The following is an 18272-nucleotide window of genomic DNA, read 5'->3' as shown; positions in this document are numbered from 1 at the left end:
TAAATGTAAAACATAACTTAAGTACAAGGACATAATTTTTTTTATTTAATTATATATATTTATAATTATTTATGATTACTGAATAATAATATCTCTTATAATAATAATCATCATCATAAGTGTTGAATACTAAGCACATATTAAACATATTATACATGTATGAATATCATTAATAATAACACTCAAAAAACAACAGTTAATTTAACCAACAAAAAGATCCAACAAGTACTAGCAATGGGAATCCAACCAATATGACCTGACAACCTACAGTAGCAGTTCAATCATCACTTCATCACTTCATTTTGGTCAAATCAGGCACAAGTAGTCTGAGATATCCATCCATTAAATGCAGTCCAACCAACACTTAAAATGTGCTTCCATTAAATATTGTTCAACCAAAACTTGTAAATCAACTGATTATAGCTGTCCAAACAACAATAACTGTCTATCCAACAGTGATTCAAATAACACTAGTTGTCCATCACACATTCTGTCCAACAAGCAGTCCAAACAACACTGGTGGTCCAACCAACACTTCCGGTCCAACCATTTATAATTGTTCAATCAACACGTATGGTCCATCCAATATAGCGGCCCAGTAAGCAATAGATGCCCAACCAACATTAGTGTTTCAACAGGCACTAGCTGTCCATCACGTTGCTACCAATCTAGCAGTCCAACCAATTGTAGTGATGTTCTTCATTGAAAGCAATGATCTCAGAAGATAACATCAGCATATTTGAATAATATCTGTAAAGAAAGGAATGGAACATAAAAGTATATTTTTTATAAAAAAAAGTAAATAACTCTCAGACTTATTTATGGATGGGGTTTAAGACAATCTGGACAATTTAAGTGCAGGCCTGGGTGTATGTGACTAGTCCTGTGGCCATCATAATATTTAAACATAACTAACTAGTAACAAATTATTCAGAAGACTATACAGGTGACAGCATGACATAATTGCTCTTTCTAAGTAAAATGTTTATTACATAGTAATAAAATACACAAAGCATTATAAATATCATACCTTATATTGATGAGGATTTATATATGTTCATTCATAAGACTTATTAGTTATACCTGGTCATGTACATACAGATTCCTTATAATAGATTTTGATGGTCAGATAGTAAAACAGACTAATGTATTATTTGTATTGATTTTCAAGTAAAACAGACTAATGTATTATTTGTATTGATTTTCAAACAAATATTTTTAGAATAGATGAGAATTATTTGTTGTTAATAATACTCCAATAAGAAAAGTACCGCAGTCTTTTCTGAACCATCTACCCCACCCACCAGAACTAAGTGTCCAGGTAAACAGTCAAGCGATTTATAGCTCAAATAACAAATGTCATTCAAATAATATCACAATAATGTAATATAAATTCATTAAAATGACAAATCTAATATAAATAAATAAATTATAACAAACCTGGAATGATAATTAGTCTGCTGTTATTGTACTTCGTTATAACCCGGAAATAAACCGGAAGTCACCCTGGACCGCAAAGGATTATGGTCTATTGGAAAGTCGAAAATGTTTGTCGAAATAATGCGCCAAATAAACTGAAGTGTTGTTTCGTTTATTAAAGGTAAGTTCAAGCAAAGTTTGGGGTATAATTTAATTACATTTATAAGGATCTTTTACTCTAACATTATTGTTTAAAATAACATAGCAACATTTTAAAGTAATGAACAAATATGTTTTGTTGTAATACATTTTCGCGACAAACGTACGAAATACGTTTTTGTAGAAACACAGTTAAATGAATGTTTGTGACTAGCGTACAGCTAATACTTCATTGTTATATATTTTAACAGCTATTATATTTGTTACTTAATGTAAGTAGGCTATTTTTGTCTAAAAAAAGAATCAATTGCCATAAATGTCCGGCAGCGATGCAAAAGTGGGTGGGAAGGTCAAAAACTAAAACGTTTAAAAAGTCCTTATATAGTTTTGAGGAACGATCTTTTAGGGGAGTGAAACATCTATTATTGGCAACATGTTTTGGTGTAGTAAGTTATAGTTAAGTGTCTGAAATGTTGTTTCGTCTATTTTAGCCGGCCTAAGTGAGCTAACAAAGAAATCATCAGTCCACAAAAGAATCAACCAGGGAAGGAGAAAAACATTCAAAGCTGCAAATTGCCAAATCCATCAGTGAGTAGACTATTTTTAAAGCACATGGTAAGATTTCCATGTTGCAATGGATAAATGGGTATGAATCATGCTAGTGAAATATTGAACCTCAAAACTAAGTAGAAATTGATTTTTTTTAACATTTTAAAGTTTGGTCCTTCAATGGGCTTTTGCATCACTGCTGACCCTTGACCTTTTAAAAAACCACTATGCAAGCAAATTATGGTTTAGTGTCTGAAATGTTGTTTCGTCTATTTTATTTGAAATCTTAATTCGCACTGATTTGATAACCAACTGGCCGTTAGTTATTGGAAAATATTGGCAGTACAAATAAAAAAAGAAATATTTTTCAGGTTGGAAGATGGATGTCAAAGTCTCAGACAAAAGCTTCCAGAGTTAAGGAGAGAACACTTCAACAAAAACAAGCACGAGAAGAATGACTGCAAAAAAGTTTTTCGCAGATTCGTTTCCTTATCAAGTGTATTTAAGGAAAATGGACCTGTCTACAGAGACTAGATGTAAATGTCAAGGACTGCAATGAGCAATTCAATGACTCCTTTCTAATTGTGTCAAGTGTCATAAAAAATTAAAACTGTTATAAATGGACGTGTAGTAATGATGAAATTATTACCCTGTTGCGAATAACATTAACTATTCATGAACTTAGTTCATGAATGACATTTTGAAAAAATTATGTTCATGAACTGTCAAGTTCATTAACTAAGTGGGAGTTCATGAACATGATTTGTCCAAATTGTCATTCATGAATAGTTTGTTTTTCTTTAAAAGCACACGCCAGGGGCTAGAATAAGGTTAGGTGAATAAGGGTCCTCTTATTTAAACTTCAGATAGGCTTGCACAAGCTCGCAAAGTGAATTGTAACGAGCTTATCAAGCTCGTAATATTGCTCATACAAGCTCGTAAAGCTGCCCATGACGAGCTTGTACAAGCTCGCGACGTGAAATGTAACATGCTTGTCAAGCTCGTAAAATTGCTCATACAAGCCTGTAAAGCTGCTCGTGACGAGCTTGTACGATCTTGTTTTAAAGCTTGTACTATCTTAATTTTGAGCGTGTACGAGCTTAAACGAACACGTACGAGCTGGTATTTGTTTCAATTACGGCCCATAATAGCTTAAAGCTCGGGCGCGCTTGCTCGCGAACTAGATTGGGAAGTTGATCGTACGATCCCTTGACAAGCTCGTCTTCTAGCTCGCGATTTTCATAAGGGGCCTGCGATGGAACTTAAAGTGATAAGGTAAAACATTTTTCGTCTGCTTCTTATGTTATATTTAAAAACGTTTTTAGCCTGCGATGGTACTTAAAGTGATAAGGTAAAACAAATAATGTGAAAAGGAGCCATATGGCAAATAGTACCTTGTTGCATAAACCTCAGTTGGAATAATCAGATAAAACTGCATGCTATAAGGTGCCTTATGTCATATGGTACCTTATTGCTTGATGTTTTAGGCATAAATGTCAAACACAAAACATAAGAAATGTTCATTGGTCTTTAATATTGCAACATTTATTACAATATGTCAAATATAAGTGATTATATTTATAGCATTATATTATAGCAAACGTTATAATAATTCATTTATGGCGCAAAAATTTGAACTAAATTACAAAGAACACTTGAAGGCTATGTATCATGATTATTAATCCCAGTTCAGTGTAAATGTACTAACGTTTATCATAATTATTACACATGTAAACAGTTTTGCATTGCACACTGATTATATGTATACACAAGATAGTGTTCACTGTTTTTCGCACAGAAATTATAAATGAAGCTAATATACCGTAAATAGTTCTACTGCAAACGGAAAGCATTTTCCAGTATGAAAAATGAATCTGTTCATATTGAAATACTCATGTTTATTCATCATCAATATCTTCATCGTCTGAAGACTGGCACAACATCTATGTTTGTTATGCTGACATTAAGTGAGAGGTGAAGAAATGATCTGCTTTGTGCAAAGGCCAACATTTCTGTCTACCTTGTTATGGTTGGTATAGCTATCTCTAGAAATGAGTCCATTTCAAGTGAATAGTTCATAAACACACTTTTGGGTGAGGATTTTCTTACCTAACTCAATTTAACATGTAGCCACTTTCTGCGCATACCAGAGGTTGACACTTTTAAGTTTGGACAGTATTTTCACAATTTCTTGTAGTCTACCACATGGTTGAATTTGTTTGGAACCACAACATACAGGTTTGTCTTTCGTGTAATCCATTGCCACGAACACACACGACGTTTTTTTGCTGTTTCTATAGTTGAGTGAACAGAATCCCATTCCATTTGAGATTGTCCTGACACAAGGAACTTGTGACTTAGGGGTCGAGTTGTGGTACTTGAAAGTGTGAACAGAAAGGATAATATTACATACTGAGTACTGTTTTGTCAGAGATGTACACAATCTCTTCCACATAACCTTTTTAACAAACTTAAAGTGTTTTTATGAGACATGTAGCTACCTTGGAGGAGGCCCGTTTGCACTGGGTCTTGTTCCAAAGGTGACAAAATACTTGTTTATTTCACAACAATTAAATGGTCAAATGGTCACATAGTTTTATACAGTAGCTTAGCTCACTGACTAATGAAAAGAGAGTTGTAAGGCCTAAGCACTGCCTGTGAGTCCAACGTATCAACGTTAACACTACTGAAAGCTTTTGCTCTCTCTTTGACCTTTTCCTTTTCTTCTATTTCTTTTACTTTATTTAACTAAAAGTCTTCGTATTCTTTGGTCAAGTTTTCATTAGTACTACCATCTGCTTGCTACCTTCTATATAATCCACATATGTTCACTGGTTTTCAACATAATGTTACACAGGTTTTTACTTCTTTCTGATACATCATCAGTTATAAATTCATTTTTATCTTTCTTTTGGTGAAAAGGCAGTTTCCATCTCCACGGACATTAGCTCGCTTAAGTTCATTGCTGACAAGAAAGTTATCCAGTCTTGATATGTGTGACTGTCGTACAATTGTTTGCACTGTATTTAACTTTATACTCATACGCTTTGCTCTTTCCAAGTGGCTCTAATTATTAATTTTATTGTCTGTTTGCATCTCCTATTTTGTAAGAGTGTTATAATGTTCATTAGTTTCTGATGGACATCTCTCTGTGTTCTTTCTCGCTTATCTTTTATTCGAGTCTTCATTTGCTAGATCTTGATAAGTTTCGGAATTTTCTTCCATGAATTTCCTCGCTAAAACCTCTGTTTTCCGTTTATTGTTTCCTTATACAGTCTCATTTTCTGTATCATTGGAAGTAAAATGATCCTTGCTTGGTTTGTAAGTTTCATCAAAATCAATGTCATTGTAACCCTCTTCACTTGGATCTATTAATTTTAATTTGACAGGTTACCTCAGTCCTTCACACAGTCTTCCCGAAATGTGCCGGTCCGCCGGACATATCTGGCAAATTTTGTACGGGTCCGGCAGGTCTTCCGAAAATGACAGTCCTAATGACCGACATATTTGAGACGACTAAATAGTGAAAAAAGGTACCTGAAAGCAAAATGTCTCTAAAAACTTTCGCTGATTATTTGCCTTTGCGGTAGTTAGTCGATCCCATACTGATATTGACGTCACATAACATCGCCAAAAGTGGGCCATTTCCGATATGCAATTATGATGTTGATTGCCGTGGATAAACGAGTAAATACGATTCATCAGTAAAGATATTTTATTACAACTGTTTTGATTGATTCTTCGTTAGCAATCAAAATCGTTGGCACTCAATATACTTCGTCTGCAGTCAAAATGGCGGCGGTTGGTGGAATTACCGGAAGACTGAAAAACCAGAAAGCACCTTAATAGTGGCGGTGTTTAAATATTTTTTGCGATACCAAGTGTGTTTATTTTTACTACACTACATGTCCATGTAGTGTTTATATGTAGTTGTTTTTTTGTGAATTAAATCAGGAAAGCATTAAAAACAGTTGACATTCCTTTTTTTTCTCTTTATGTATACTATGAAATGACATATTTATTCGGACAGGCAATTTTTTTTCGGACAGGCAAAATTTTCCGAAGTGCCTGTACGGCAGACAGGCAGAATTTTTACAATTTCTGGAAGACTGTTCACACCTTTGTATATCTGTTAATGAAAAATCATCTTCAGATTTGGAACTCTGTATAGCAGGCCCGTTATGAATAGTTCTGTTTGATGCTATAGAATCTCCACACATTGAATTATGTGTAATACCACTTTAATCAGCTATTGGCATCGCAAAGTAGATATCTTACATCTTACCATGTAATCTTACTGAAACATAATTTTGTAACAACTACCTTACTAAATTTATAAAAAAAATATTTAGATATATATTACGCTAAATACACATTCCATAATACATATCGCAATGCAAATTAGAACGGATAAATCCAAAATACCATTACTTTACAGACAAGTAATATATTCAGTTATATTCAACGCACCCCAAATAAAGTTATAATCATTATTACTTAATTTTGTTTTGTAGATGACAGAAAAACAATACTTACATTTGTTATGGTATCCATATCTCCCTTCTTAATCTTCTGTCCTTATGAACAAATATCACTTCTCGAATGTGAAGTCAACAACATCTGGTGTTTCTTATCCCACAAAAAGTGACAATAACCTACCGGACACTTGTTACATGATATCACAGTTATCCGTGTTAATTAGTAGAAAATTGTGTATTGCTATCAGTACATAAATGTACCATATAAACATCTATTATATTGTAAAATATTAACATTTTAGTCTTAATCATTTATGCAAAAAAGAACCATATGCCACTAGGTCACTTATTGCACACTTTGTAAACTTATTAAGTTAAAATCATTTTATGCAAGAAGGTACCACAAGTCATACGGCTCCCTTTTACATCGCAATATGTATCTAATGCTTTAGAATCATTTCATGCAATAAGGTACCACCACATGCCATAAGGCTCCTTTTTGGGTAAAAAATATATCTAATGTGTAAAAATATTTCAATGCAGAAAGTACCATGTGTCTTATAGCACCTTCTTGCATACACCAGATGGCATATGGTACCTTTTTCCACCAATCAAAAGCACCAATTTCACTTGGTACTAAACTGCACGAATACATATCTCAATCAATATTCAATATTCAGGGGAGATTTTTTTAGACAAGGTAGAAAAAAGTTATTTCTAAATAAACATAGTGAAGTCAATTTTGGCATACATGTGATAATTTCTTGGGTCGATTCCGGGACACTCGTCGTAATGTCAACGCACACTAGGGGGGTCCGGGCATGCCCCCCCGGAATTTTTTTTAAATGGGGAACGTCTGTGGTGCATTCTATAGCATATCTGGGGCTATTTTAGTCGTTTTTAACGTCGGAAAAATGTACATATTTTGACTGCCAAGATGTATTTTTTACTTGACATGGTTGTTTTTTTTCTGCATTTTCTTGAAAAAATAAAACCACCAGATATTTTCCCAGGCTTTAAATGAAGTGCTAACCAGGAGGATATGCAGTCTACTTTCGGTTTCATCAAAACAGGAAATAAACAACTATACGGGCACCTGTTTTCCCGCGCTTTTGAGAACATGCGTTACAAAATATTTATTTTTTCATCACATTTAAAACGTTTGCAATTTATGACACACAATATTTTCCAGACGATAAAGAAGATTTTCCAGTCGATGAGCTTTTTTCCGTTTGGAGATGCATATAATTTTGATAGAGGGACGTGTCAACAATCGGCTGTATAAAGCGATCACGTGACTTACCATGGTCACGTGATTAAAGCACTCTATATAACCACCTGTAAACCCCATATCGTCAGTTTTATTTCGGCGTAAAAATACACACGATAGTTTGGAAAAAAGGTCAAAACACTAAAATTCCTTATGGACGCCTAAGTTGTTTAAAGTATAACGACGTATTGACTTTGAAATTTGAAAGGAATATGGGATGTTTTCCATGTTTTAATTTTGTTTTTTTACTCATTTTGTCACTTTCTTTGAACTTACCTTCATGCTCGTTTGTTGGTAAAATGTGTGAAAAATATCAATTCATCAATTAAAAGCTATCATTCATAAGACCAAACAAATCCATATGAAAACAATGAATTTGTATACAAGAACCCTCCCCCACTCGTTAAGCACAACAATAGGCCGATAGATCATTTATCGGGTGATTGACGATGACCTCGACGACACACGTACCAATTAACGGATTAGTGTCAACATGTCCTGTGTTTTACGACCAGTGTCCCGGACAGGCAAAATAGCTGACTTACATTGGTAAAATTAAGATAATCGATTCCGATTCCAAATTTTTTTTTTCGTTTTTTTTATGACTTTCCGGGACAAACATGCACCCTCCGTGACTCCGTGACAGAGATACGATTTCCGGGACAATCCCGGACGTCCGGGACGTTATCAAATGTATGATTTTGGTCAAAATGTTGTTTGGTACCTTTCAGGGCTTCCGTTAAAGGAAGTTTGGAAGTATATTACTCCCTAGAAATGGACTAAAACTTCCAAAATTGGATCCTTGGAAGTATAAAAACTTCCATAATTTTGAAGGAAACTTCCAAAGTTCAAAGCTTGAAAGTTCAAAATGTCAAAACCTATTGTCAATATTACTTTTATGGTCACAATTTCAGTCTTGAAGTAAAATCAATTATTTTTAATATAAATCTGTAAATTTTGCAAGTTATTTTATTTTTAACATACTAGTTGAAAAACAGCAGAAAAAAGTATTGTATTTGGGTTACTTTAACTTCCACATTTCAGTGAAAAACTTCCAATATTGATGCACAGGAAGTTCATACTTCCAGTTTCAAATTCTTAATGGAAGCCCTGCCTTTTTGTACCAATGGGACGTAATGTTTTAATAAAAATTAAAAAAAAGTATTATGTTTTTCTTTATGTTATTTCCTGATTGTCAATACAAACTTATTTAAATAAATACTTTAACTTTTTAAACACTATCTGGCATTGATTGTTGTATATTTTATTGACGAACAATATATAATAATTTATATAATTTAACTATTATGTATATATCTTTGAAGCGGATTTGCAATATGAAGTATAATTGGAGTATAACTCTAGGAAAGCAGCAAATTACAGTGTATTTATGTTGAACAAAGAGAACACAAACCTCAAAATAATTGAAAGTAAACTGCCAGAAAATCTTATTGACATTAGTTTTCATCACCATCTGCTGAACGCTTGTCTGATGTGCAGTAATCAATTACCCGATTTCCGACTTTGACGTCAAACATATTATTTAGCATGGAAATAAGTCTTGATTCAATACTTCCACAAAAGGGATTTTTGACAAAAACTGGGGAAAAAATATACCGGTATACTTTTCTGGGTGGGGATGGGGCCGAATATCGGCCCCAAAATTGACATAATACAGGGCTGGACCAGGCAGAGTTGGTCACGTAGCCTACACCGAAGCAAACACATGTAAACATGTACCATTATGGCCCACTGATCAGGCAAAGTTGGTCAACCTGTAGCCTGGCACTGAAACAAGCACATATAAACATTTGTATCATTATGACCCATTGACCAGGCAGAGTTGGTCACCTAAAAGCCTGGCACTGAAACACACATTTTAAAGTTTATTTAATTATGACCCACTGACTAGACAGAGTTTGTCAACCTGTATCCTGGTACTCAAACACAAACATGTAAAAGTTTGTTCCTTATGGCCCACTGACCATGCAGAGTTGGTTAACTAAAAGCCTGGAACTGAAACACACACACATATTAATGTTTGCGTCACTATGACCCACTGACCAGGCAATCTCATAAATGCCTCAATTTGAACTACTGCTTGACAGTAGTCTAGATGACATTTCAGCTGGACATATTTTTTTGATACATTATACATACAAAATGTTACACAAACATTTTAAAGTTGCATTTAGCATTGATCATTAAGCAAAAGAATACAACTTATTATCACTCAAAATAATGATCATTTAATTAAACTGAACACCAGATCATGTTGAAATGAATAACTTTTATTTCTTATTCCAGATTAATTTGTCCCATTTTGATAAATGCACTTGAAACAAATGGATTGAGAGTTTATTTAAACAAGTGCATAAGCTGAAATCTCACATACATGTATACATTTACCATGAAAATTCCCATCTATTTACCTTTCTTTCCTCCGTGCTCATAGCAGACCAGCCGGTGTTTACTGAGCTCCTTGAGGACTTTATGGCAGCCTCCAGAATGCAGGTGAGCAATGGAGGCAATCAGTGGAGCAGGCACGATCTCATGGTTCTTCATACCCATTTCAACCTACACAAATGATTTAAATATATATCAAAATTAAAAATACCAAGCTATGGTTGATGGGGGGGGGGGGGGGGGGGGGGGGGGGCAATAATGTTACTGACAGCATTTTAATTAAACTACTACAGTCCACTCCACACAAAATCCCCACTTCATTCAGTAACTCCATTAGGGCTATACCCATTTAATGCAGATGTCCGCTGCTCTAAAATTCGCCAAGTTACGTTGAGTTGCTTGTTTTCCGCTGAGCACAATATGAACGGTAGCACGGATGATCAACTGATCGATTGATTTATTAGTCACATTGCAGATCTCTGCTTCTTTAAAGTGCTACTGTAAATTTTATATGTACATTTTATTAATTATAATTTAACCTTTGTCCACCTCTTTACCACATAACAAGGGCAGAAATGTCAGTTGCGTCCAGGTTTCCTGTTTCATAGTTTAAGGTCAAAAGCGTAATGTTATCACATACTTCTAAGGTAAGGTGTTGGGAACTTAATTACACTTGAGTCATAAAGATGGTGAGTTCATAATGCTTTCTTTTTTTCTGTGGTTATTTGCACATGATATTTTTATTTCAGGCGAAAACAGGGAGGAGAAATGCACGCAGTAAATGCTCTAAACAATCAACCATGTACACAACGCAACGATCCTAACTGTTACAGTTAACATTAAGAGCTTTAACGCATACATATTTCAGGGATTGCTAATAAAATATGAACTCTAAGGTGGCCCTATATCAATATCACCTGATTGCACAAAATTTTAATGGTTCTATGGTTATTACATCAAACAAAATACTGGATGTAGCCCGGCATGTGCCACATGTGAAATGATAAAACGTCCCATTTTTAAACAGGCTTATAAAAATATTAAAAATATTTAATTGTTTAAAAAGTTACAAAAGTCGATAACTCTAAAAGCATTTTATTAATGTCAACAAGTTCATGAAATTTGAATTTGATGTATACCTTAAATGGTTGTAAATCAATAAAATAATAAAAAACAACAACAAAAAAAAGAGCTGTCATAGGACAGTGAGCTCGACTATACGCCACTTTGTCTTAAAATGAATACCATAATGATGTAATATGTGGCTGTCAAATCGGGCCCTAAATGCAATCCCATGGAAGTCCTCTATAAACTCATCCTACATACCAAGTTTGGTCATAATATGTCAACCATAACCAAAGTTTTCAGAACCAAAAGGTTATCTATTTTTAGTAACAGTGACATTGACCCTAGGGGCCCCAAACGCTGTCCCATGAAAGGTCTCCATACAGCCTTCCTATATACCAAGTTTGGTCACAATATGTCAACCTTTACAGGGGTCGACACTAACCATTTTTCCAATTTTTTATAAATTGACTGTAGATAATGAATAAAACTTTCTATTAAGAAAAAGTTTATTTCTATTCTGATTTGATCATAGCATTAAAATATATGTCTTTGAAATTAACAAAGAATACTGATAAGTTAAATGGCAATTAACAAAGAATGCTGAATGTATGATGCCGGTCTTTTGTGCCATAAATGTTATTGTAAATACTCGAAGGTCGTATCATAAAGGTATCACCAGTGATGGCATCTTTTTTGAGCGGTTCTGACACATAAGCAAAACAATTCCACTTATGTATAAAACCGATAATAAATCTCTGTTACCTTTGACCTTGTTGAAAATGTAAACAACAAAACAGAAGCGTTAACCCGCATGCGCCCAGTTTACTTATAGATTCATTACGTAACTATAGTCAAAAAGTCAGCTATACTTTCGCTTTGGTCCGATAATAATATTTATAATATCATTGTGACATGCACTGTCAAGAAATTTAGGGGGACCCGAATTTAGGTAATAATTTATGAAATGCTACTTATTTATTGATATTTAGCGTTTATCGGTCAGAAATTTAAGTGTCCCGACGGAATACCAGACTTTGAATTTAGGTGTCCCTCCCGAAAAATTGGTGTCCTCGGGATCCCGGGACCCCGTTAGTGTCGAACACTGCTTTACTAAAGTTTTCCAGTACAAACCGTTTTTCTAAAACAAGAGGGCCATGATGGCCATAAATCCCTCTCCTGAGTAAACATTTGTAATCAATATAGCTTGATATTTGTTCTTAAAGCTGTACATATGATCCTAATTTCAAAACCGCAGATTCAAAAATATGTCAATATTGATATATGTTTTCAAACTGTACACATGTATGCTTGAAATTTCATAACAGAGACTTCAAAAATAAGAAAGGTCAAAAAGGTAAAATATTAAGGTTATCCAAGCACAGCATTGATATTTGTTTTCAAAACTGTACACATGATCAAAATGTTGTTGCTGTAGCTTCAAAAATAAGAAAGTAGGCTATTAGGTCACAGTCTAGGTCATCCAACCACAACAATGTTATTTGTTTAGAAAATTGTGAACATGGTCAAAATTTCGTCCCTGTAGTTTTAAAAATAAGAAAGCAGCTCAAAAAGGGTGGAACCGAATTTTACCCAAGGGGCGTAATTTGCACAATCTTGGTAGAGGACCACTTTATGATGCTCTGTACAAATTATTAATGGTCTGAGCCTATCGGTGTCAGACAAGAAGATTTTCGACAAACAACGGACAGTGCACCATCAAATAAAATACATAACTGCTATAAACTATGAGGATTTGATAAAACTACAACATGATTAGCATAAAGTAAATCTCAATTTTCATCCAACACAACATAGCTTTCCATCTGTTTATGTCAGTTACAGTCTTGTTTAAATAAGGTGTCTTCACTATAAACCACGAAAAAGATAAGATTGTAAATTACAATGGTCTACATGTAGTTCAATGGAAAAGTCTGATTATTAAATTCATCATTCAGTAAAAATGAAATTTCTCTATAAAATAAAGAGATATACTTTTTAATAACCTACAAACCTATAAAAAGAACAATTATTACATTAGAAGTGACTTATTTGAAGAATTAAGAAAATATAACATATAATTCCTTGTTACTAAAAATAGAAAAACTAAAAATAGACCATGCACTCTTCAACAGAAAGGGAGACCATATAGCAAGATTTGCTGCCCTTGCTTCAAGAGTAAACTTTACATAACTATCAAGATTTTTACAAAATGTATTTAATGAACTTGTTACCCTCAAGGTGGGGCAAATTTTGACCACAGGGGCATAATTTGAACAAACTTGGTAGACAACTTCTAGACAATGTTACACACCAAATATTTAAGCTCTAGGTCTCATGGTTTTTGTCATGAAAAGTTTTGTATTTTTTTCTTTAGGTTGCCATGGCAACCAGAGTTCTGCATGGAATTCATTTCTTTGAACAATTTTGAGAGAGCAACAACCAAGGATCATTTAGGATCATCAAGGATCGTTTAGGAGAAGATGACATTTATAAGCAATTGTTGACGCTGGACGACAGACGCCGGACATAGACCGAGCACAAAAAAAAAGTAACAGTGACCCTAACCTTGACTATGACTCTCGGGGGCCCCGAAAGAAACCAATGACAGGTCTCTATAAACTTTTTTTTTATACCAAACATTTTTTTTATTTATAGTAACAGTGATCCTAAGGTCCCCAAAAGCAATACCATGGAAGGTCCCCATAAACTCTTCCTATATACCAATTTACGTTACTATATGTCAAACACAACCAAAATTATTTGTTGCCATAAGTGAGTTTGAAGCCACCCTCCTGCCAGTTGGCCCAAACAATGACGCACATAATTCTAATAACCAGGTTACACTTTGTGAATACCTCGTTAAAAATATAAAAATGTGCCTGTCAAAAGCAAGAAAAAAAGTCTATCAATGGCGATAATTTGTATTTAGGGTTAATATGGAATTATGTTATCTAATTTTTAGATGGTCATCAATAATTGTGTGAGGAATTAAGTCAATTGAATGAAGGGTATAGAAGTTATCAATGAAAATCCCAACTTCTCCTAAATTTTTAACCTGACACAATGTGCCCTAAAACTTTAACTGAGTTCTTAAGTCAATCAGGGGGCATAGTTTATATTTAGCTTCTTTTCACAGCAAATCAGAACAATGTAAGTACCCTCATGGCGCCCCTATAAGATAAACTATATGTGATGCCACAACGGGGAAAAATATATCAACAAAAGCAGCTTAAGCGCACACATCTAAAATCTGCATCTGCCCCATGTCACTCAACACCAACCAACAAAAACAAAACCTCTAAAACTTAAATAATATGAACCATTGACTTTTTAAATAGTGAAATATTTTAATGAAATTTTGCACACCTTTTATCCAACTTCCGAACAGTTTAAATTTTCAAAATTAAACAAAAAAAATCTTTTTTTAATGATTGTTTTGAAATTGCTACCAACACTCCCAATTAATATTTTTCAACCTAAAGGTAATTTGGCCTTTAACATGTGTAGAATGTTCTTAACAAGCTTTAAAACTGTTTTCTGTAACTGTTTTGTGTTATGGTAGTATAAATCCTATTTAACCATCTTTGGGAAAAACTGGAAGATAATGACTATGAAATACATTAAATGATACATTTTAAATACAGAAAATTGGTGAATTGTCAACTTGGAAATAAAATTTACATGTAATTGCAGCTTGCATGGACTTGCACCTTTCCATTTTGATTTTAAAGCTGCTCTCTCACAGATTGAACGTATTGACAACTTTTTTATTTTTTTTCTTGGAACAAGCCAATTTTTGCAAAAATTCATGGAAACCAGTTATATAAGACTGTTGATAAAAAGTTAGATCGATATTTATATAATTTAACTTAAAAGATTGATGTTTTATGCATTTTTCTTAAACCGTTAGCCATAAAACATTAATTTTTGAACAAAATTTTATAATCTGGGATCTGATCTTTTGTCAGCAATCTTTTATCATCGGTTTGCAGATTTCCTATATCTTTCATAAGAGAGAAATAAACAAAAAATGTTAAACATAATTTTAGTATTTCCCTACCCCTCTCCAACCTCCCACACCCTAGACATACAATCCATGAAAACACAATGCAGTATTAAACCCCAGCGTAAAAACCACATTGCATACTCTATTGTATGTACTAAAAAATATGAAAAATAAAGGGGTTTCCGGGTTTAAGCCACCCTCCCCCTCTTCCTCCTCCGACTTCCCTACCCCTCTCCAACAACCGACAGCCATGACATACAACCCACAAAAACACAATGCAGTATCAAACCCCACCGTACAAACCACCTGGCATCGCAGGTGCTTGTCACATTGCCTGGATACAGTAATATATTTTTTTCTATAATTTCTTATTTTGAATTTTTATTTTTATTACCGTATTATATCATGCATAGGACACACTTTTTTAACCCCAATTCTCGTCTTAAAAATTGCCTGCGTCCTTTCTATGCTATTAGAATTTCATCTGTTTTTTCCAAGTCCTTTTCAGGCCGAAAATCTCGGACCGGCGATGAGCACAGTAACGTTTAGTAATGATACTGTGTCCACCGAAGAGAGAACAACTGACATAGGTGAAATCACGCAAGTTAACACACGCAGAAATATATTAAATGTTTACTTTAAAATGATTTATTGAGAAATAAATTGAAAACAAACATGAGTGTTTACTTTTATACAAAAGGGACGCTACTCACAAAAACTCGATGTGAGTCAGCTTTTAACTGGACTCACTGTTATAACGGCAACGGAAAATCGGTAAAGGAGGTAAATATCAATTAATCGTTGTTCACGATTTGAATGTTTCGATATTTTACAACCCATTTTGTTGTATGGTACAGGGTTCGAATTTAGACTCGCATACTCGCAAAATGCGAGCGACATTTGGAAATTGCGAGTGACTTTTATTCAAGCTCGCAAAATTCTGCGAGTGGCTTTTTCTAGACCACAAAATGTTAAAAGGAAAGTAGAATAAACATGAACTTAATTCTGCTATGTAGTCGAGTGTAAACAGCCTATAAGTGGCATGTTTACACTACCGGTATAAAGAAGACAGTACGGAGTCACGCTCTAGTAGGTTTTCAAAAATAGAACAAATACGGAAAAGGCCGAGTTTTATCTCGAATCTTTCTGGGATGCTCCGAGGCGTGCATAATACAAAGTAAATACGAATGACGTAATCACCTAGCTCAATCATTGGCTAAATTTAGCGCTTTTGCGCACTATATGTAAACCCCATCATCCTGTCAAAATGAATAGACTTCGTTGATCGATATATTTCATGGTCCAAATATCCACGCTACATTTACTGTTGCTTTTTTATTTTAGATTTATTATTTCATTGTTTTTAATACTTATAGACTTAATGAAATCTGTAGCATGCTTGTCGAATGGGTATTAGATTACCCGATGGCGAGGGTAAATATACAAAGTGAACAATGTCAAATTATTGGACAGCTTTATCAAAAAGCTGCCAGCATCAGACGAGTCTTTCCATACCCCCCAAATAGAATAAGCCATCAACAAGTTCTAGTAGTCGAGTCACTCAAGATTGATACTTTTTAATATTCATAATATGTCTTAGGTGTTAATTTCTACTTTAATTAGACAATATTATAAGGGAATAAAGCAAATAATAAAATTGCAAGTTGATTTGTCATTTTGCGAGTTGCCTCAAAATGCACTCGCAAAATTTTGCGAGTGCTCCTCAAAGTTAAATTCGAACCCTGTGGTACTGTTTTAAAGAAATAATAAAGGAATGTGCATCACGCAAAGTAGCATTATTGTCACTATCAAATCTTTTCAAATGTGCGAAGGTGTGAAAAACACCCACTGTCGGTTATTAGAAAAACATCAATAGAACGAACTGTTGCGATGGTAATACCGTATGGTTGTTTGTTCACACATTACCCGACGTGCCTTCCGCTGGCAAGGCTAATTACCCACACGCATTATTAAGCCGACATGCTTTAATCCGCGCAGCGACAAGCCTTATCAAAACAATCATCAGTTTTGATGCGATTGCAACAGTTGACTGTCAGTCAGAAGGCATGTCGGGACTTTTGCGACGGTTGACTGTCAGACTATTACGGCATTTGTATAAGTCTTATATTATGCGTGAATGTTCTCAAAATGTCAAGACTTATATCATTGTTGTGTACGCTAAATTACCGAAATACGACGATAATTATCGAAATACACAAAACAGTTATCGAAATATGCATTATATACAAATTTGTTTTTGTTTTTTTTACTTCAATATATGTTATAAATACTTTACCAACCCCAATTTTCGGCTCAGATTTTGACATTTTTTCGCTGCGTCCTATCTTATATATAAAGGGTTTTTACCGAGGGGTTTTCAACAATTTTTTTGCCTGCGTCCTATCTATGCTAGCATCCTATGCATGATATAATACGGTATTTATTTTTTTAGTCAAGATACACTTTTTACCAAAACGCGCTTAAAACGCACTAAAAAGTGTATTTTTCCTGCGTTTTTCTGAAAAAGTGTATTTTTTCTGCATATTTTTATGAATAACTGCGTAATAAGTGTATCTTTTCTAAATAAGTGTATTTTTTCTGCGTCTTTTGTTAACTGAAGTGCGTTTTTTGTGTGAATAAATGCGTCTTTTCTAACAGAAGTGCGTTTAAGTGTATTTTTTCTGTCAATAAGTGCGCTTTTTAAACAGAAGTGCGTTAAAAGTGAATCTTTTAGGTTTTCGTTTTCAGCAGAGTGCGTTTTAAGTGGATCTTTTAAGGGAAAAGTGTGTCTTTTCTTTTTTACCACCAATAAGTGCGTTTTAAGTGCGTCTTTTATTTTGATATTTTTCTGACCACCAGTAAGTGCGTTTTGAGTGCGTCTTTTTGTTAAGAAGTGAATCTTTTACTTTTTTTTAAT

At 34.1% G+C, this 18272-nt stretch overlaps 1 protein-coding gene and 2 long non-coding RNA genes across 4 annotated transcripts in view; 1 reads left to right on the top strand and 2 right to left on the bottom strand.

Moving 5' to 3' along the window:
* The window catches only part of LOC128229165 (serine/threonine-protein kinase RIO2-like), a 106455-nt gene that overhangs the window by 77738 nt on the left and 10445 nt on the right, over nucleotides 1-18272 (bottom strand). Inside the window, exons 1-2 of one of the 2 annotated variants that reach the window (XM_052940890.1) lie at nucleotides 16069-16084; nucleotides 10308-10452 (exon numbers count right to left, since the gene is read on the bottom strand). In XM_052940890.1, the coding sequence (XP_052796850.1) occupies nucleotides 10308-10446 (139 nt within the window). In that variant the 5' untranslated portion in view covers nucleotides 10447-10452; nucleotides 16069-16084. Of the gene's footprint in view, nucleotides 1-10307; nucleotides 10453-16068; nucleotides 16085-18272 lie in introns of those variants that run through there. The other variant, XM_052940889.1, reaches the window with a different exon arrangement.
* Nucleotides 23-1580, bottom strand: LOC128229167 (uncharacterized). The gene is made up of 2 exons (XR_008260043.1): nucleotides 1441-1580; nucleotides 23-750 (listed from the first exon to the last, which is right to left on the bottom strand). It is a non-coding gene; the product is annotated as an uncharacterized LOC128229167 (long non-coding RNA).
* LOC128229166 (uncharacterized) lies at nucleotides 1508-2751 on the top strand. The gene is made up of 3 exons (XR_008260042.1): nucleotides 1508-1600; nucleotides 2070-2166; nucleotides 2499-2751. It is a non-coding gene; the product is annotated as an uncharacterized LOC128229166 (long non-coding RNA).

Source organism: Mya arenaria, chromosome 3, assembly GCF_026914265.1.
Source record: "Mya arenaria isolate MELC-2E11 chromosome 3, ASM2691426v1".
NCBI lineage: Eukaryota > Metazoa > Mollusca > Bivalvia > Myida > Myidae > Mya > Mya arenaria.
This window is presented reverse-complemented; position numbering and strand designations above follow the sequence as displayed.